The sequence below is a fragment of the Pipistrellus hanaki genome, assembly GCF_964339955.1.
Source record: "Pipistrellus hanaki genome assembly, chromosome: 8".
Lineage (NCBI taxonomy): Eukaryota > Metazoa > Chordata > Mammalia > Chiroptera > Vespertilionidae > Pipistrellus > Pipistrellus hanaki.
The window spans coordinates 56,860,812-56,883,035 of NC_140510.1; the positions used below are offsets into that span (position 1 = coordinate 56,860,812).

At 50.1% G+C, this 22,224-nt stretch overlaps 1 protein-coding gene across 9 annotated transcripts in view; it reads right to left on the reverse strand.

Annotated features, from left to right (window-relative positions):
* The window catches only part of AGAP1 (ArfGAP with GTPase domain, ankyrin repeat and PH domain 1), a 392,780-nt gene that overhangs the window by 169,206 nt on the left and 201,350 nt on the right, over nucleotides 1–22,224 (reverse strand). For all 9 annotated transcript variants that reach the window (XM_084892387.1, XM_084892386.1, XM_084892385.1 and 6 more), the window contains one exon: nucleotides 18,262–18,354. In XM_084892387.1, coding sequence (XP_084748513.1) covers nucleotides 18,262–18,354 — 93 coding nt within the window. The remainder of the gene's footprint in view (nucleotides 1–18,261; nucleotides 18,355–22,224) is intronic.

Here is a 22,224-nt window from a genome sequence, read left to right on the forward strand (position 1 = left end):
CACGGGAGGAGAGCCCGGCCTCAGGTAAGGGCAGGTTTGAAGGACAGCGGCTCTATGAGCAGCATCTGAAACTGGGACGTTCAGGAGACGGAGAGACACCTCACAGGCCGAAGAATCTCTCTGTGGAAGGTGGGGAGGCGCCAGACACAATGTGCTTGGAAACCGAGAAACTTTATGGGGCGGCTGGGAGCCATGGGGAGGCTGTGTGGAACCAGACCGGGGCTGGGGTGTGTCTCCTGGGCCTGCCAAGGGCTTAGGCCATCTTGGTGCAGGCAGTGGGGAGCCATTGGGGAAGGGGTAAGCTAAAGGGTGACAGAATAGAAGCGCCATTTTCTGAAAGCAGCCTCTGGCCTCAGCGTGGGGCATGGGTGAAAGCTGTCCCTCCAGGGAGGCTATCCTGGAACCCAGGGGGAGGGGAGTGACAAGGCGGGGATGAACACGGAGGGGGATGAGCTGGGCGGGGGATGAGCTAGTGAGGCATTTCCTGTGGAGGCTGAAGACTCCACAGGGAGGAGGGAAGGTGACACCAAGGTTTAAGCAAGTCTCTTCCTGATCGGGTTCCTGAAAGTCATTCCCATTCACCGCAGCTAATGAGTGACACGCTCTGGTGAGACCACACAAATGATAAGAAGATGGGATGAGGAGTCTGACCACCTGCCTCAGGAGGTCCGGACATCCCCCACGTTGGAGAAGCCGCACCCTCGTCCCTGTAGCCGACCCTCCGCTTCTGTCCAAGTCCCCACCCTTCACACTGCTCGCCAGCCGCCTGCCTGACTGCACAGCCTTTCCTTCGGGGTGACCTTCCACTTAAATGGCATTGGCCCATCGTCTCATTGGGACCTCTTGCATGACAGTGCCCCCCAAAACTGACATTCCGGATAAAATATTTTCTCAAGGCCAGCACCCACTGTGTGAACTAGGAGCTGTAACGAGGGGTCTGGCCTGGGAGATGTGGGACCTCTGCCCGTCTGGTGCTCACAGCCTTGGGGCACTCAGCAGGGTGAACCAGCTCCATTCGCGATTTGAGATGCCTCCAGCCGTTTGATGTGGGAAAACTGGTGTCAGTGTGAGTGAATCTCAACAGAACCGCTCACTGGGCTGAGCCAACCAGTCACCTGAGCGGGCCAGCCTGGGCTAACGCGGACCCCAGCCCAGGGGCCAAGCTACTAAGGACGGTGTTTTACAGGATGAGCTTTGCCAGGCAGCTGAATCACTTTGGTGGGTTGCAATGAGCACTTTCTAAAAAAAAAAAAAAAAAAAAAAAAAAAAAAAAAAAAAAAAAAAAAGGACAAAAGAGAATAGATCGGAGTGCGGTGCACCAAATAAGTATTATTTCACAGACCTTTCATTTCAACTGCACATGCATGTGCATACATGTACACATACTACATCACAATATAAGATATTTCTTACTATGTGTTGTGGCCAACAAAGTCTGAAACATGTTGAAATAGCCAGTAAAAGGTTTGTGGGGACTTTTGTAACTATCACAACTGGCCAATAGAAACATGGCCAAAGTGAGCTCAGATGGACACTTGGGAACTCATGTGAAAAAGCAAAGGCATATGTTTAACAACCAGCCTTTCTGAAGCCTCTGCCTCGGGGCATCACAGAGCCACTGGCACCTGCCACCTCAGGACACGGCCATCAGTCCATCAGGCCCGCCCGAGCTGCGTGGAGATGCTCTGGCCTGGCTGAGGCTGCTGCAGGAGCAGCGGAGTGGCCTTGCCTGGGCAGCTCTCAGCAGGTTAGCACGTGGGCCTCTGTCCGCTGGCCCCAGCGGCTCCTCCCTGGGTGAGGCCAGTCTCCCCTCAGAGCTCGGCCACCAAGCTCCTGTACCCCAGGGTTTCAGGGCCTCTGCCTAACGTCATTCCAGCCAAGCCGAAGATTGAGTAGAGCCAGAGACCCAGACGACCCTGTAGGCAGATAACCCCAGCTTACACGTCCCTTGCCTCTGGGCACTGCCACGCATGTGCTCACTGTGCTGGCTCCTGGGCACCCTGACTCAGGGATTATGAACTGGGAGGCCTTGGGCAAGCGACACCCCCTCCATACAGGCAGCCAGGTTTCTCCCAACCACAGGCCTCAGCACCATAGGGCATGTACTAAGTGCGCTGGCAGCAGGACTGGCCCACCTCCAGCCCTCCATGACCCTGGCTGTTAGTGTTACTCTTATTGTCTCACCTTCTCCACTGGACATGCTCTTCATGTCACCTCCACGGAAAACCGACACCCTTCCCCGATTACCGGCACTGCGCAGTCCTTAGGTCAGCAGGAAGGGGTGGACCGGCACAGGCTGCACTCCAATGTCACCTGCAAACCAGTTCCCCCTTCCCCATAGAGCAGTCCCCCTTCCCCTACTGAGACGTCTCTTGCAGGTTCTAAAGCTTCGTTCAAACTGGCAGAACTGACTCAGGGGTGTGGCCTGGGCAGCGCCAGGCCCGAAACAGGGAGGTTGACAGAACACGGCAATGGTGGCAGGAGATGAATACACTTACCTATGAAAGGCTGGCTATCTGCTTAGTTAAAGGCTGAAGTTACAGAGGCCTTGGGAGGAGAGACCTCTAAGGCATGACTAACAAAGGAGGAAAAACAAGGGGAATAAGATTCAACTCCGAAAGTCTTGCAGCTTCTCAACGCCAGAAATCACTGCTCATAACACTGAAATCAAAGGCAACCGAGAAAACTGTGTAACGTAGATACATCAAAGCAAATGCCAACATGCTTAATTATGAGGTTAGCAGGCCAGCGACGAAGATGCCAGTAGGAAAACCAGCCACATGAAGCAGCCACTTCACACAAAAACGCAATTAGTCACTAAAAACGTTTTTAACAAATGATAATGGCAGCTTATGTTTTCTAAAAAATAGGATACAATACCGATCTATAGTACTCATTAAGACTAAAACAACACACGCATACGAGTGTAGGTATGCACACACACAGAATACCCACATGTAGACTTAAGTATGTAGAAACAGCTCTTGTAAAGTGTATGTGTATGTTTTTCCTAGAAAACAACTCGGAAATATAGCTCTAAAGCCTCAAAACCCCTGTGCCCTCTGGCTAAGCAAATCTACTGTGAGAAGCTTATGCTGGGACCTTGAGAAGAAGGAGCACAAAGCCTGGGTCCCTGTGTCCCTGCACCCCCTGCCCTCAGGGGCAGGAACCAGGGCTGACGTGGGTCTGTGGGAAAGGAGACTTCCATGGTGTCCCTTTGGAACCAGAAGCAGGTTCCAAATGGCCTGTGTAATGTGATCCCATTTTATAAGTCCATTAAAAGACAAACCAGTTATTGTTCTATTCATTCATTCATTCATTCATTCATTCATTCATTCAGCACCTATTAAGACAACAGTAACCAAGAGTCAAGACTTCTTCCCTAATGGAAACCAGAGCAGATGGGACCCACCAGGTGACACACCCTGGGGGGAAGGGGGAAACGGGATGACGGGAGAAGTAAATTTTGTGAAGTAACTTTCAGGACAACATTCTGTGAGGAAACATGTAAAATAAGAAATGTAGAGGGAGTGCTGAACAAATAAGAAACCCGAAATGCATGGTGAGGAGACTCCTTTCACCCTGGTCAGATGCCCCGCCTGCCCGAGCACACCTCCCCGCAGGCAGAGGAAGGCTTCCCAGCTCCCTGACCAGCCCCACCAATAAGAAAGGCTGGTAATGCCGCCGGGCAGCTGGGAGGGTGCCACCTGGAGTACAGGTCCCACCAGGGTTCCCGTTCTGTCTACTGGAGCTGGCACCTTGCCACCCAGCTCATGCCTCCGCCTGCCTCTCTGTCCCTGGAGCACCTGTGCCTGCACAGCGTCCACGGTTTACATTACATGTGACCTTTCACGTGTGCACGGGCCAACATGCACACAGACCGAACTCGGGAGATCAGGGAATAAGTGTGTCAAGTCTAGAAAGGAGTTCTCACCACAACTTTATGCTTAACAGATTCAATGCTAAATGCAAGCAGGTTCTGCTTTTCCTGACAAAAAGCAAAACATTCCAGCCCATTTTTAAGAGTTGACATTGAAATAAACATCCATCGCCCTAACTGCAGCAAGAGCATAATGACAGTTATGCATGTAGGTGATCGAAGGGGAGGGCAGCAGAAACAATAACAGACTGACCTAAAAGGGAGGTAATCGTATTTTTCAAGATGTCTTTTATGTTGCTTTTTGGGCCATAAGCACAGTCAACAAGACATTACAAATGTGTTATCCGCAGCGACGCCGAGGCCACCGTGCCGGCAGCTGTCCGAAGGCAGCCAGCGTCCTTTCAGAAACCCAAAAGGATGGCCGTTTCAGGCCCTCCCCCTAACCAGCGCCGACACGTGCACAGTCCCGATGTCATGTCCAGGCTGCGGAGAGCAGGAAGGGATGGGACGGGAGGCAGACCCCAGCGGCTCCCGCCAGCCCTGGTTCCCTGTGCCCCTCGGATCCACACTCAATTTCAACGCGGAGGCCCCGGCCTCATTTTCTCCCGGCATCATTTCTCGGAGCAATTTACACGTTTCTACAAATGGTCTCTCGTATGGTTGTTCTTGCTGAATTGCAAACAATGAGGAAAGACTTTCATAAATCAAGTCGACCATCTCCTCCTCTGTAGATAATAAAAGGAGGGTTTACATTAGGGGGGGAAAAAAAAATCAGGGGAACCTCCCTCAAACAGGAGCCGCAGAGATGCGTCCCCTCTGCTGAAATTACCCAGGCCCTCGAACGCACCGGTTACCTTGATGAGAGCGCATAAAACCGCAGAGTGCCTGCTGTGTTTAAGGCATCTATGTTTATTTGCTTCTGCAAATATGAATGTGGGCAGTCCGAGGTAAGCACATATGTAATCTAAGTGTGAAAAACATTTTTACTGCTCTGGGAACAGTCGCTGTTAACTGAATGCAACAACAAAAAAGGGAAGGGAAAAAAAGAGCACGCGGACCCCAGGGAATTACCAAATCAATTAACGAGTAATTCGGGAACTAATTTCTATATTGCCTCTTCGCACAGAATTGTATCTTTAATTTCTCCTGCAATAAGCATCTTGGTGATGGCCCTCACACGCGCTGCCGCTGCAAATGAGTTTACAAGGATCTCTTTTTGATTGGCTACACGCATTATTTCTTCACAGTTCAGTGCGGCCGCAGCCAAGTGCTCCTCGAGATTTAATTATACCGGTAGCTACCAGTTACCAATTTGCAAGACCCACAGTGAGTACAGTACATTTGAAAGAACTAGTAATCAACTAATTAAAACCACAGTGAATTCCAGATACTCCAATTACAAGCAACTGCTGTGGAATCCACTTAGCGATTTTTGCATCCAGGGGGAAGGAGACAGGGAAGGTCTGGCTTGCACCCTATACAAGAGGGGAAAACAACCTTTGTTGCCCTTATACACGCACATACAGACACACTCCCCACGTGTGGACCCTCACATACATGTGCGTGCATACGCACAGTACCAACCCAAGACCCCTCAGCCCTGGTGCGGGGTAGGCACCCGTCCGCTCTGAGCAGGCCCTGGGTGTGCCCTGTGCCTGAGATTCTAAACTACCCGATGAAATCACACTGGAAGGTCAGCAGGGGACCAGGCGACCCTCGGTTTTAGAGAGAAGCAGACCTGTGTTTGAAGCTTGTCTGTGTACTATACTGCCTTAGGAATGCATGTGAGCAGAGCCTCAGCTCTCTCATCTGGGAAACGGAAAGATTACCGCCACGAAGCCTCACCGGGCTGGCGGTGGATCAGAGCCTGCTGGGTAAAGGATGCACCCAAACTGCTCCCCACCCTTAGGAGCCAGACCTTTTCAAACGCCATGACCTTTATTTGTTCTTTCCCTCATTTGTAAACAGTCAGATCAAACAGCACAAAACTTAGGAAAAAATGTCTGGCTATAATACAATCAAAATACCTTCAATCGTTACTCGTTATTTTTGCTTTTATTAAAGCAGTGATGTCGACGTTAACAGTGGGAAGAGCAGGGGAGCGAGAAAAGATGGGTCCGGGACCCTGCAGCAATAATGTGTAACCCCGGGCAATGTTAACCCTCCTGGGACTCAGTTTCCCTCCGTGTAAAGTGAGGCTACTTGCCGACTTTAAAGACAGCATGTTTTGTGCCAGGGCACTGTAATTCCACAACAAACGCGAGGAAAGTATTTGGCCATTTGGGCAAAAAGGGGAAGATCACAGGGGGAAAGATTGTTAATGTATAAAGAATTACTGTATGTCAATGTATTGCAGAAATGTATGTTTTTTATTCTGAGATAAATTACTGAAGAAAACCATATAAACTCCTGAGCAGAATTACAATTTTCATGCAAAAACTGATCTGAGACCAAACCCAGGCAGACGGATGGAAGGGTAGCAGGCATCCTGACGCCGGTCCTATTCCCACCAACCACTCACCCTCCACCAGAGCAGCACCTAGCCACTCTGCGGTTTGATGGACAAACTGACATGCTTTTAAAGGAAAAAAACCGATAACTATTCTCAGTCCCTGGGATCACTGAGAACCTATCATGTGCCCACCCTCCAGGGCCCAGAGTTTCCGCTCACCCTTGAGTTTGGGGATTGCCCCTATTCTCACTGGATCTAGCTCACCAGGTCCACTCACTCCCAAAGGCTCCTCCTCACCACCTCCCCTGCTCCTCCTCACCTCAACTCCTCCTCCCCATCCCCCTCTCGTCCTCTTCCTCACCCCAATTCACCAGGCTCCTCCACACCTCAACTCCTCCTCCTCCCCCCACCCCCTCCTCCTCACCCAGGACTCCCCCTCCCCCTCCTCCTCCTTCTCACCCAGAACTCCTGCTCCTCTTCCTCCTCCCCCTCCTCCTCCTTAAATTCCAAAATTGCCCCCACTTGTCCCTTCCCTCCAACACAGGAAGGCTGAACAAGCACTTACCTGCCAGTTCTCAGATGATAAATCAATGACCATTGAAAAAACAAGTCACAGGGAACAATCTTCACTGTCCGTTCACAGGCGGTGAAATGGATTTGAGTTGCACATATTACTATGTTAAAGGCCGAGAAGTACTTCTATGTACGGGTTTACATGGAACAACTGCCCTTCAAGTTTTGTTGGTTTTTTTTTGTTTTTGTTTTTTGTGAGAAGGCATACAAGGGGGAAAACAGGCTTTGCAAATGGACGCGCATGCACACACACAGTCCCCAGAGCACTTTACTCTGAGACTCTGCACATTTGTGTAAAAAAAAAAAAAAAAGTTGTTTTCATTTTCTAAACCTACTTGTTATTGAATACAACTCATATTGTTAACAAAGTTTTTAGAAAATATCAGCACAGTCTCAACGTATCTCCCCTCAGTTATTCATCAATATCTTCAAAGGGAAAAATGATAACTTGCAATGGAGAAACTCTGTAGAACCCCCTCAACCAAACAACCAGATGAATGCCACCAATTAACAAGCTAATATGGCCGTCGCGTGCCCCCTGCTGAGGGCACTGAGGAGGGCATAAGTGTTCCTGCCAAAAATGCATAAACCCCTATCCAAGAGACAATATGGGGCAGCGCAAATCACTTTCCAGATAACTGGTCAGGACTCCATATTAGAGAGAGGCCACGAGAGGCCGGAGATGGAGGCGCTGTCTCGGAGTGGAGGTGAGAAAGCGGAGAAATCACCCAATGCCAGCAGGGTCCTGGCCTGGATCCCGAGATGGGTGTGGACTAAGGTCTGCAGGTGAGCTCAGCTGCCCCTCTGCCATCACCCCGGGGTCAAAATGGTGCCCGGTGACGGAAATCTGTCACCACTAGGGAAAGCCAGGGGAAGGGCATATAGCAACTCCGTGCTATTTGTACAACTTACCTTCAAGTTAAAACTTAGTTCACTAATGTTAAATTCTTCAATAATCCCTCCCCCCATTCACTTGTGTTCCTATTTGTCCAGTTTTAAACCAAACGCAGATATTTTCATGTTCTAATTTTAAGATCCTGTTTTATGCTCTCACTTATTATGTATAAACAAGTGTGCACCTTCACATGTCTTACCATGGCCCATTTTAGTGGCTGCCTGCCAAGGAATATTCAGCTGACAATCACTAACTTCACTCCTTGTTTACTGGAGTTTGTAGTTCCCAGGTTTTAATATGATAAGTAACTCTGCCAGGAACGTTTTCTGTGCACTGATGTTTTTTTCCCCTTTCTCTTGAAGAATTATTCCCTAGGGATAAATTTATAGGAAAGAGATTATTGGGACAAAGTGAATACAATGTTTTATGTCTTGTATGTTCTGCTAGCAACACAGCAATGCATACCCTAAGCTGTTTTTTTTTTTTCTTCCTAATTTCAGCTAAGAGCAGGATTTTATCACCTGTTGTTAATTATAAAACGAAGTATAAAATGATTTCTCATTGTCTTAAATTTCTAGTACTTTAGATATGAGCAAAGGAAGGCCAAATATCCACCCATGTCTATTTGGTTCTTGTTATTTCCAACCTCTTCTATGCTACTCATATGTTTGTATAGCTGGTACATTCATACTTTTCTACAAACTTAATTTATGCATATTAAAATCAATACACATTATTTTTCTATAGAAGAATTTTTTAGAAATTTATTTTAGACAGGGGATGGAGTGAAAGACAAACATCAGTGTGAGAGAGAAACATTAATTGGTTGCCATCCATCCCCCATACATGCCCCGACTAAGGATTGAAATCATAACCTGGGCATGTGCCCTGGCCAGCAATCTAACCTGCAACCTTGTATGAGATAACACTCCAACCCACTGCGCCACACTAGCCCGGGGCTACAGAAGAACTTTTGACGATGATCGTATTCTTGTTTTTAGTACTAATCAGAATCAAGAAGGCTGTTGTTGATGTAGACTGAATGGGGTAAAAATTTGATTATTGTAAAAAGAGTCCAGAGTTACCAAAATTTATGAGTTTGACATAAACAATTCTTTCAAAAAAAAATACATAATGAAATATTTGTTTAGATGAAATTTCATATCTGTGAACACCAAAAAGCAGCAGAGGAGTTTGAGAAGAAACCAGTTTTCTTGGTTTTGACAAAGGTCTTATTCTTTGAAGATTAAAAGATGTACTTCTCTTGTTTCACCAAAATATAGTCTCCTATGTATTACACAAAACTGGTAAATTTAGAGAAAATGGAATTAAAAATTATTCTCTCTTCAAATATATCTTTATATATATGTATATATATAAATTTTAAACAAAGATAATGTATTATTTATTGACTTTAGAGAGAAAGGGAGAGAAAAACTGAACTGTTGTTCCATTTATTTATATATTCATTAGTTGATTCTTTGTATGTGCCCTAAGCGGAGATTGAACCCACAAGGTTGAATAGGGATGATGCTCTAACCAACTGAGCTATCCAGCCAGGGCTACATTGACTTTTTTAAACAAATATAAAATTTGTTTTGAGCCGAAACCAGTTTGGCTCAGCGGTAGAGCGTCGGTCTGTGGACTAAAAGGTCCCAGGTTCGATTCCGGTCAGGGGCATGTACGTTGGTTGCGGGCACATCCCCGGTAGGGGGTGTGCAAGAGGCAGCTGGTCGACGTTTCTCTCATCGACGTTTCTAGCTCTCTATCTCTCTCCCTTCCTCTCTGTAAAAAATCAATAAAATATATTGTTTTAAAAATTTGTTTTGAAAAAAATAAAAACTAAAAAAAATAACAACAAAAAAACAACAACCAACCAAATACTTTACACACTAACCAATCTATTGCCATCACTACTTCCCAGCTTTTTGCTCTGCCCTATACACTCCGTGGGAGAGGGAGCCTCCCCGCACCTCCCCTCCAAGTGCGCTCTCTCAGGAAGCAGGTGGGCCCAGAGGCAGGGGAGGACCCACAAGTCCACACACCAGGGAAGGTGGCAGCAAGAGCCCAGGCATTAGGGCAGGGAGAAGAGGAAGACACCATGTTCCCTCGGGGACAAGGTAAGTTTCCTGGAACAGGAGCCTGCTGACGTGGGCCCTGAAGAGGCAGATGTGACAAGCCTGGATTAAAGGGACCAGTACCCTCCCAAACTGGGGAGCCATGTGTATGCAAAGAGCAAAGAGCCCCAAGTGACTCGGTTTCTAGTCAGGGGCTGAAATCTCTTGTGAGCCAGGCCATCTCGGGGGGACCACGCCCATCCAGGTGCCTGACAGCACATGATTTCAAGGACAGCCCCCACATAAGAAGGGTGTCGGGCTGGGACCCCATGAGGAGTAGACCAGCTATTGATTTCGGATCTGGTTTAGAAAAGATGGTCATTGTAAGCACAAGTTAGATCAGGGAGGAATGGAAGCAAAGACTGTCTAGAAACATAATCTAGAGAACTCCTGAAATTGAATCCTAGCTCCACGCCTTATTAGCTCACTCACCTTGGTGACGTGACTAACCTCCCCCAGCCTCGGACACCTCTCAGCGGCGGCAATAAATTGTGTCTTCGGGTAGCAGAGAATTAAATGAAGTCAAATGATTACGTGACACAAGCATAGAAGATAATTTGCCCAACGGAGAAGATCCAGTGAAGCCACTTTGGCTATTATTGGTGCTTCATTTTTTCCTTTAAAAATCAACCTTAAGCCGAAACCGGTTTGGCTCAGTGGACAGAGCGTCAGCCTGCAGACTGAAGGGTCTTGGGTTCGATTCCGGCACATACCTTGGTTGCGGGCACATCCCCAGTAGGGGGTGTGCAAGAGGCAGCTGATCGATGATTCTCTCTCATCGATGTTTCTAACTCTCTATGCCTCTCTCTTCTTCTCTATGAAAAAAAAAAAAATCAATAAAATATAATTTTAAAAAAATCAACCCTAAGGGTCTCCACTGACCAGGAGTAATATATCTTAACAATTGCACAGCACGGCATAAGGAATGCTTCCAGTGCAGGGGGGTAGGGGTGGGGCACGTCCAGCACATTGGCTGTATCATTTGGTCTGGCCCTGCCAAGAAAACTGAAAATGGGACTTGAAATTCAATAAATCTAGGAGCTTTATCCATAGGAACGTGACTTTTAAGTGGATAATTTTGTATGGCCCTGGAATGATATAAATATTCAAATGGCCCTAGGCAGAGAAAAGGTTCCCCTGTTCTAGCGGGATGGGTGCCAGCAACAATCTTACTCCAAGTAACAGGTTAGTGCAACTTCAAAGGGTTTGAGCCCAAAGCCCCATATCAGAATGTTTTGACTCATGTGTGTTTCCTATTGAATATAACAAGCCTCATGGCACAGGTTCTTTGGATTCTCCAACATGCTGAATTTATCTCCACCAAACCAGCAATGCGAGAAATGTTAAAGGGTCTACTGTAAAAATAAAGAAATAGGAAGCAAAGAAGGAACACAGGGGTATAGAATAAAAATGGCATCAAATGAGTACCTATCAATAATATCTTTAAATGTAAATGGATTAAATGCTCCAATCAAAAGACATAGGGTAACAGATTGGATAAGAAAACAAGACCCATATATCTGTTGTCTACAAGAAACCCACTTCAGAAAAAAAGACGCACACAGACTGAGGGTGAAGGGATGGAAAAAGGTTTTCCAGACGAATGGAAATGAAAAAAAAAAAAAGCTGGGGTAGCAATACTTATATCTGACAAATTAGATCTCAGAGTGAAGGACATAACAAGAGATAATGAAGGCCACTTCATACTACTAAAGGGAGCAATCCAACAAGAAGAAACTGCCAAATCCCTGTGTGGAAGCCCTAACGTGACTGTATTTAGAGAGAGGACGCTTGAGGTGATGAAGGTTAAATAAGGTCATTTGGGTGGGACCCTAACCCAGTGACTTATAAGAAGAGGAAGAGACGCCAGGAGGGTCCACACACAGAGGACACAGGAAGAAGGCCCCGGTCTACACCACAGCCGGTGGTGTCTGTGGTGGCAGCCCTAGCAGACCCTCACGCTGTGATGCTGGGCAACTGACATCGTCTCCCTGAACCTGACTTCTCATCTGGGAAGCGGGGACCATCGTACCTACTACTTCCTGGCTCGGGGATGACAGCATGTGGTCCGGCAGCTCTGGCACTCAGTAGGTTGTACATAAACATAGGTTTACCACGAACCCGCTGAGGGATTTTAACTACTCAGCATCCTGAACCCTGCGGGGATGAGATGAGTGAAGATACCTCAGATTTAGGAAGAACACGGGACAGTCACTCGGAAAGGGAAAGGCCACCCTGGCCAGCCCTGGGGCACTGCCTGCAGGCGTCCCCTCCTGGGGAGCCTAGAGCGCTGAGCTGCCATGGTCTCCCCTCCGCACACGGCCGCTGTGTGGGAACACGTCAGCTGGCGTGGGGCGACCACACCCTCGGGGAGTTCTCCAACAGGCAGCCACAGATCTTGGCAACAGGATGCTGTCCCCTCTCCTCTCAGGCTCCTCTGGCCCCTCCCCCTGCTCCGTGCTCATCCTGCTCTTCCCCCCTCTGGTGACGCCCACGTGTACCTCCAAGTCCAGTGGAAATGCACCCCACCACCATTTCCCTCGCCCTCGCCCTCACTCTCACCCTTCCAGCTTAGACTCCACCACTGCTGAGCTCCTGGGACTCCTAGGGTCCTTCCAACATACCTCCATGCAAGCCTACCCCTTCCCCCGGAGGCTGGGGGTTGGGGTCTTCACGGCTCCCCTGAGTTGCAGACATCTTACCTACTCTGTCCCCAGGCCCTGGCAGAGTACCAGGCAGGCCTGCCCAGGGTGGAGCATGGCTGCCACAAGCTGATGGAGTCTAATGGGAAATACTCCTCAAGACACAAATAAATTCCAGCGACACATGTCAATGCTGGCTTTGAGAAACGATCCTCTACTTGTGAGTTTGTTATTTCTGAGCTCATAAAGAACTAGGTATCATCACCATCATCATCATCATCACTGAACTTTTGAAGAAAACAAACGTTTTGCTGAAATGCATCCCTTAGTCAGATACTGTTGCTTCTGGATTATGGATACTCAGAGGACACATTGAATTTTAAAGTGAACTTCCACTCCCGGAAATAACACCCTGCTTGCTGGCAGTTTATATCTTATCAAGCACCGAAGCATACGTTACTCTGCATCTCTCTCCCCGGCCCGGTCTCTCTTGGGACCAAGTGAAGTAATAGTTTAAATTATTTTTCAGGTTTATATTTATAGGATGGATGATGTATTTGGGTTCATGTCATGTCTGGGTTTTGTAGAGACCACAGGGCCATACACCTCCATCGCCAAATGGGTCAGAGGACGGGGGAGGCCGTGCCAATTCCCATGGAAGCACCCAGATGTCCTCCACTGTTTGCCGACGACCGTAGGAGATTTGAGGAATCGAATTAAAGGCTTGTGAGGCACACACCTGACCCATTCAATTAATAACCGTGATTGGCCGAGCGTCTGGCCTGCACCAGGCTGGCCGCAATGCTCTCAGGGAGTTGCTCACCCAAGTGAGGCAAATGAGCTCTCGGGGCACTGGGGGCCACGTCAGCAAATTACCTGCTTCTGGGGCTCTAGATGGGCCCCGGTGCCCGGGCAGAGCTGATGTACCACATGGGCGGACAGCCTATTCCCGGGCGCCTTCTAATCACCGCGGTTCCTCTGTGCTCAGGCTCAGTACACAGGAGCCCTCGCCATGCTCCCTCCACAGATTTGGGGCAGAAGGCACAGCATTTTCTCTCCCTATCTCTACCTGTCTCCAAGTTTCGGCTGGGTATTCCAATCTGAAAGCATATGACATTGAGTAGTTGACTAACCGGCTGTGAGCAGCGTCAAACTTCCAGGAGACGCACGAGTGAGTGTCATTAGGTGGCTTTTCTCACAATCCAGCCCTCGCCTGGAGCCCAGGTTCCAGACAGCGCAGGTCAGCGGCCTGCGGCAGGCCGGCCGAGGGGATTAACTCCAGAGGTTCCTTTCACGTAACTGACAATTGCTTCTTTCTGCTCAACTGAGAATCAAAAACTGCGCACAATTTCCAAACCGTTCGCAAGAGGGCGGGGGGGGGGGGGTGTGAGGGTTTCGGAGAAGCTCCGCCCGAGGCACTTCCTCCGGCCTGGGAAGGGCTTTCCTGGGATGCTGGCGGCTGTGAGAAACCTTTGCTCTCATGGACCATCCCTGGAGGTGGCCACAACATCCGGGTTCAAGGTCAAAATTAAGATCTGACAAAACTCGGGAAGCCGGTGGGTGCCTGTGCTCCATGGTGGGGATCATGAACATGAGATGCTCACCAGGTCCCCACAGAACCGCGAGGCCCAGGACCCAGGAAGTACCCCCTGGCTTGAGGCGGCAAAGCCAGAGCCAAAGAGCGGGTGACCCACGTGACCATCCTGGTTGACAGCCCAGCTCAAGTCTGGCCACACACACCTCTTCACCTGAACGTTGTCAATGGCAACCCAGACTCGCTTCTCTCGTATTACCCACCAGTTCATGAATTTTAAAAATTTCCAAAAGCAGTAAGCCGATACAGTGTTTTGTCCACAAATCTCTAAAAGTTCTCTGTGAGTCCCGTGAGCACTTAAATCTTTAAAAAACAAGCTGCAGGGGACGGAGCGCACTGGCCGTGCTGATCAGGCCTGTGGGGCCCCTGCGGGGCTGCACTCGGGAGGGTCTTCCCTGCAGCCTCCTTCACAGGCGGCCCCAGGCCTTCCCCGTATCCCCTGCACACCCAGCCCGGGGAAGGACCACCCCGCGTGGCCCGACGAGGAACGTGGCTTGTCTTAAGGAACAACAGGCTCCCAAATAGAAACAAAACAACAGACACATAATAAAGCAAAGAGCCTGGCCAGCGTGGCTCAGTGACTGAGCGTGGACTGATGAACCAGGAGGTCACGTTTGATTCCAGGTCAGGGCACATGCCCGGGTTGTGGGCATACAGGAGGCAGCTAATCAGTGATCCCCTCTCATCATTGATATTTCTAACCATCTCTCCCTCTCCTTCCTCTCTGAAATCAATAAAAATGTATTTAAAGAAATAAAGCAAAGAGCCCTTTTTTACTCATTTTCACTCAAGTCTCACGAGATCACATCCTGCCTCAAGATTCAGTGGTGTTTTACTGGTCCCCAGCAAATCCGAACTATGGATTGTTTTTTTCCCTTGTGTAAGCATGACAAGACACACTGATCGAGATCTTAGAAATGCAAATACACCGGAGCGCACGTTAGTAAGTGTGGGCGAGGGGAGGCGAGGCCGCTGGGTCTGTTTTTCGAAGGGAGGGGAGGAGGGAGCCAGCGTCACGGGGCCTGGCTCTGGCCGGGAGTCTGCGGGGTAGGGGGTGAGGCCAGGGCCCGGGCTGCGGATCTGTCCTGTAATATAGAGATTAAAAAATGCGAAAGGGAAGAAAAGAAAGGAGAGCACACAGCTGCCGTCCCCCAAACAGACCTCCCATCTGCCACCCATGATTTGCATGTCACCTTCTCCGGGCTCATTTGTACTTCATTAACTGCCATTGACTTAACAAGATTTATGCAAATGACACCATAGGAGCTCCCCAACTCCCACTGCAATCAAGTGATTATGTATGTACAACTCTCCACAGCAATGAAAAATTCATATGTGACAGGCCACTCGCCGCCGAGCTGGGCCTCTGGCTTTCTCTTTTCTTTGCTTTGCTTTTTAATTTCTATTCCAGTAGACTTATCCTATTAGGAAAGAAAGAAGATGCTCTCTGAACCAAATCTCCTCCAAGGCCTCAGGAAGGACAAAAAAAAGGGGGGAGGTGGGCCTGGGTCCTCAGGAAATGAAGTTATTTTGCAGAAAACAAGTCATATTGTTGATGAGCAGCCCTTCCCCGGGAACCAGGGAGAGAGGAGATCCCTGCCGGCCGTGACCCTGCTGGCTCCCACCTGGGGAAGAGCCTCCGTTCGCACAGTGAACAGGCTGAGGCCTGAGTGATGTCATTCACCGGAACACGGACCGCCTGGAGGATGAGTCAGGTGGGAGCGTGCTCAAGACAGTCTGTCCCAACCCATCTGTACAAGGTGCCCGTAGGGAGGGGCACAAAGACGGCCGCGATCAGACACTGGCCTGCCCCAGCCAGCACCATGACTGGCGCCAAGAAGGTCGTGGAGGTTCCCATGGGCGTGTCTGTGTGTGTGTGTGTGTGTGTGGGGGGGGGGGTGCCCAGCCCACAGGGCAGGGCTGGAGCGAGGGCTGAGTGCGGAGACAAAGCGCTGTGCTTCTGGTGAGGACGGAGCACGCCTACGGCAGCAGCTTCCCAATGGGAGAATGGCTGCTTCCCCCTGTGCTGTCCCCGGAGAAACCCGGCCCTGCAGGCGCAGTCTGAGAAGTTTCTCCTATGCAAGCACAGGCGTTCTGTCCGAGGTCAGGGTCACACGTTACACACGAGGTCGCTTTTTTACACACGAGGCGCCGGCAGGTGCCAAGCATGATGATTCGAAGATCCAGATTTGCTGGAATTAAAAAATTCTCCCTGGAATCTCCACATGCCAGTGTTCCAAGGGCCTTGGATGTGGTCCAGCGCCCCCTGTCACAGATTCGGGTCCTGAGGCTGGACGTCCTATCAGGTGTGGGTTTCCAGGACGAGCTCACCCGTGGACACAGCACGTGGGCGGAGTGTGTGTGTGGGGGGGTGGGGAGGATGATGGCTGCAAGAAACAAGGAATCCTGTGCACGACTCACCGGGAATGCAGACCTGACTTAGACGTCCACAAGGTTATTTTGAACATTCGCAATTAAAAGGCTTCCACGGATTGGCTCGGCTTACACTTCATGGTTGACGTCCTTCCTCACACAGACTGGACCCCGAGCCTCCGAGGAGGAGCAGGCCCCACTGAGCGGCTCTGGGACCCAGGACCCGCCTGGCCTGAACAGCCGCCCCCGGGGACAGCAGGAGTGAATGAAGGGAACAGTCTAGTATTAAGCTCTAATGTTCCCAGAACCAATTACTGAATGACAGTAAGAGAGCAGAAGGTTTTTATAATTCTAGCTAAAACAGTATCAGCAGCATAAAAATCACACATTACCGTTACGTCATGCGGAGAGCTGGGTTGATAAACGAACACACAGAGAAAAGAGTAAGTGTGCGTGGACCTCCCCAGGGAGGGAACCGAGAGAGGGAACACACCAGCCAGCAAAGGGGACGGAAGCGGGTTTTTCTTAATGGGGCCCCGCACCGGTCCACACCGTTGTCGGCCAGGCTGTGAACGTGTCTTGTAAAGAACCCTGTGGCCTCCCTGCTCTGGTCCCCCCATGACACTGTGCTAACTAACCCCCCCCCCCACTCCCCAATCTAACCTGTTCCTCAAACACAGCAGCTATGGCTACATTCCCAAAGGCATGGCCCTTTAAGGGTGGCCAGTGCCAACACAGGCTCCTAGAGCTGCAGAGACCCGCCAAGGAGCGTGCAGAAAGGGTTGGCGGAGACCAGCCACCCAGAGGGTCATCGCGGTCACAGTAAAGCCCACGCACGAGAGGCAGAGCCGACATGCTGCCCACGGGTTTCCCTCGTTCAGGCGGAATGCACTGAAAACCAACTGGCCTTCTTTAACCAACTGAAAGATGGCATTTCCGGAAGCCACGCTACCGGGTTAAACTCCTCATTTTCCTTGGAAATACAGCAGCAAACGATGCCCCGGGAAGGCCCCGTTCTGCTTGCGACATAAAGCAATTTGGTGTCTGGTTTCTGGGCTAATGAAAACCTACCCAGGCTAGCAACCTGGGCCAAAACAAATGCTCGCATTCAGTCCTCCGGTGTAATGAGGAAGTTTAATTAAGGCCCCCCATTACAGCTGTAAATGTTCCTTTATATAATAAGGTCTAAATGAAACCGAACCTAATCAAAGTTACAATTCCTTCATTAGCAAATTACAAACAAGAGCGCACAGCTGACACACCGGCTATGATTATCACAACTAATTGCCTCGTTGTTACAAACTAGCCTGAAACGGTGTTCAGATGTCCGTCTGCGAGAGCAAATTAGGGCCACGTCGGGCTATTCCCGGGCTCACAGGGGGCTCTTGTGCGGAGATCTGATTTACCCCCGTCGGCCGGCGGCCGGCCAGCAGCCCCATCAAAGCCCGGCTACAAAGGCGGCCTTTGAAGCCAGCGAGGCCCGGGACGCGCTCCATATGCGGGCGGGCAGACCGCACTTCATTAGGCCTGTTGTCACATTTCTCCCTCTTCTCATTCTAATGATCCCATTTTAATACGCACAGGAACCTCTTCTAATTGATGTCAAGTGAGTGGCTTCCACATTCATCAGCGGAGCACATCAAACAGACCTCGGCGGCGTGCGGGCCGGCGTCAGGGCCGGGAGGGACGGAGGTGTGTCCCCGCGGCGGCGAGGGGAGGGCGGGCGGCGGCGTACCTGTTTAATTGGGATGGCTCGGCCGCTCCCGATGCTGTCCGCGCGGCTCTCCAGGCCTTTCTTCTCTTTGTCTGGGTCACTCCCTTTCCGAGACTGCAAAAACGAAAATAAAGTTAGCGTCTGGCCCGGGCTGCAGCTCACAGATGGCAATGGGGCTGCCCTGAAGGATGCACTTTCTGCAAATGTGTGTTTGGAGGCCAGGGAGGGGAGGGGGTATGCACGCAGACACCGGCATGCACGCCTCAGAAGCAGGCTGCTGCGGGTTCTTTCGTCTTCACGGATGTGTCATCTCAGGGAGTTTTGCAAACTTTTCCCCCTGCAAAATTATCTTTTAATTCTTTTTTAAAGAGTTCAAAATTCAATTACTAGAAACCAATGGACCGTATAGGAAAGTAACGCCCAACAGGAGAAACACATTCCGAAGCTGCCGCTGATCCAGCCGGGGAGGCAAGGGCTCCTGGCTGCTTGTTGGGGAGCCCCGCGACATAAACGCACACATTTAATTAACGTCGGAAGCATTAAAAAAATTCTATTAACGGCTCAGCTGTGCGATGTGATGGTGCATGCTCAATTCGTATCGAGGTATCGGTGATGCTTTTTATTGCCTCGGCATGGTTAGGAAACAGCAAATTCAAAGTCAAACTCGTATATAACCCTCCCCCCAAAAAAAAATGGGAAGAAAAAGTTGAAAATATCTTTTTGATGAGACATCAGTACTTGGGGGGAAACGAGCAGCTTGGTTTGCCGAGCTCCGGGGGCAGTTTCCCGCATGGGGTAAACAGCCTGGGAGCTGGGAGATAGCGACCAGCGGGAGGGCAGACTGGTGGTGCCCAATCCGGGGGCCGCACCTGAAGCGGCAGGGACCTGGGGACACTGGGGACCGCCTCCTCGGCGACGTCTCCAGCTCTCGGCCGCACTGGGAAGTCGGAGCGCAGTGGTTCCCTGACAGATTTATTTCATTATGAGAGAAAGATCTGAGACTCGTCCTCCTTAATAACTGTGCTGACAAGTGACAACTTCACTCCATTACTTTTCAATGGGAACATTACTCACGCAATATTGAAAATGGAGAAACATTTTCGTGTGCTTTTCAAATCTGAGATGATGTATGAAATGAGCAGGCGCGGTGGTGACCGGTGCCGCCGTGACCAGGGGAAGGCACACGCTTTCAAAGGGGAGCGCGGGGGGTGCTGGTTCTGCGTCAGGGGCTGCCATGGGACGTAGGAGAAGGTGGGGCTCCCAGGGGCACAGGTGCTCATCAGAGTGTGCCTCCGGACGACCATCCGGGGAACACCCACTGTGCGCCTGTCTTCCTGGGTCGGTTGAAGCCGGAATGACACGACAGGAAATGAAACAAGCAACACACAGAAAGCTGCAGGAGAACCTAAAACGGAAGGCTTATCCCAGTGGGCAGGAAAGGAAACGGAGCTATTTATCAGTTCCTTGCCATGAATTTTAGCTAGGGGTTAGGGACTCACTTCTCTCTAATTAATAATGTGCAGCAAGAGCCATGCAATAATCCTACATTCTCTTCTTCCCAAACCTCAATTCACGGGGAAGCTGGAACTCGAAGTCTCCTGTTATGAAAAATAAGACTCAATGCTCACAGGGATAATTTTTTTGAAATTTAAATCCACAGAGATCATGAAAGGTGCTCTGGGAAGTTTATAAATTCGGGAATCCATCTTCATTACTCACGATTAACCAGAATGATTAACAAAACAAACAGGAACACGCGAACGTCTCCCTCGAGGCAGCACATCTGCCCCCGTCGCTCGGAGCAGGACGCTCGGGTTCCGGGAGGCGGGACTGAGGAGATGCACTCGGTCCGTGTTTGATCCCACTCTCCGGGACGCGTGAGAGTGAAGCACGGCCAACACACAGCGGGCGACAAATCCCCCAACAACTAGCATTCTGGAGAGAGCCCTAAAACTAACATTTCCAGGAGAGAGTGGTGGCAAGCCATCAGGCAGAGGGTCTGCTGAATCTCAGCCCATGATTATGTTTGCTGCAGCATGCTGAGCACAAGCCCGACCACTAAACTAACACAGACCCGCTGAACAGAAGCACTGCCACACACACACACACACACACCCAGGACGGTCCCCGGGTTTGCTGCCACTCAGGGACGACAGCCCCAGGAGCACGGCCTGCGTTCCTGCTGAAATGGCTCTGTGAAATCGTCAGCTCCGCGGCAGCGCTGGTCCCCGCCGCCTGTGCGGGGAGTGACTGCGGCGTGTCTGCCCGACACGCACAACTGGAAACCTAACGGGAGTTTACGCACCCGCCACGGAGGGCCGGGAACACGCCCAGAGTGAAGGCTTAGCCTGTTTCTATGAGCCGGGCAGTATGTCCTCACCATCTTTGGTCACAGGGCAAGCAGGCTCTGTGTAACGGTGCTGGCACGATACAGGGAGCTTTAAAAAACACCACGTAAGTGACACCGCTGTTACAACGCTCGAAGAGAGGCAAAGCAATGCCATGTACAATGACAGACACAGTCAAGTGAGAGGAAAGCATCCGTACAGACAGCAAACACCACGCTCAAGGTGGGCTGCTCCCTGGACAGCGAGGCGGGAATGCATGCAGGGCGGGGGCTGCGACTTTAATGGCCTGTTTACTCCTCGAAGCCGCAGCTGGCCATGGAGGAGCACACAGCACAGTGAGTGTGTGAGTGTGTGTGAGTGTGTGAGTGCGTGTGTGCGCCTTCCATTTCTACATGCCTCAACATACTTGCTAATAAAACGTCTCACCCACACATACATCAGGGCTACTTCGTTACCCTAACTGTACTAAGATCCCCTAAGACAGAACCAGGAATTGAATGGTTGTAGCTTTTTTGACCTTCCTTTTCTCAAAACAATAATTAAAAAAAAAAAAAATTAAGCAAAGTAATATATGATTTAGTTTTTGAATAGTAAAGTACAATTCTGACCACAAATGAAAGACACAATCTCCTACCACAGCAAAGGTTTTTAGTTTCTGCCATTTTGTAAAAAGGGCATGTGATTAATTTTCATTTAAAATGGTGCATCTATGCAAACAGAACCATGGAGCTCAGCGTGATGCATGACAGGTCCGCGCCGTCAAATTTATAAGCACGGTGTCTGTGGAATGATGTCTGCACCCCTCCATCCCCTCGGCCTCTTCCCAACGCTCCAATAAAGGTGGACAGCGTCCCTTCGCGGGAACTGCCCTCCCGGCCTGCAGGGCTTTTTGCGAAGAGTGTTCAGCATATGGCACATCCGTTCTACTACACACTGTCATGTAAACACTTTTTTTTTGTGGCCAATTTAGGCCAATAATTACCAACAATTACCGAGGAAGAAGAGTCTCTGAGATTTCACGTTTATGAACAGGTGTAAACTGGTAACAATGAGTTTAGTGGCTTAACTGCTGCAGTTTCAGAACAATTTGCCTCCTTTTCATTCCCTGGATGACACTGACATCTAGTGGAGTTAATATTTCTAAGCTCTTCAACGGACACATCGCTGTCACCATCACCATCATCGCCATCGCTCTGTCCAACGCCAAACCTGGGATGCCAGCTGCTTCCTTAAGTGCCACGAGGCAAAGCCATTGCCGCTCCTCTCTGACCCCGGCTCCTGTGCCTGCGAACCACCCTGTGTGGCTGGGTTCTGTGTCTGATGGTTACAAGCAAACGGCTTCCCAGCGTTTAGCGAGGAAGGGAACAGCGATGACGAAGCACAGCTTCAGGGTCAGACCTCTGCAGAATTTTCCCCTGTGACCTAATGACGGGACACTTCCCGCCAAGGTGAGCAGGCGTTTTCATGGGCTCTGGCGCCTGGGGCACCTGGCCCGTCCAGGGTGCCCGTGTGCAGGGCCCACGTGTGTGTAGCGTGTCATGGACTCTCCCCGAACCCCCCCTCCCTTTGCCCCTGATTCTCTCTAAACCACTTTCTATCGAATGTGGTCTTTCAGACTCTGCAGACCCCGGCACCA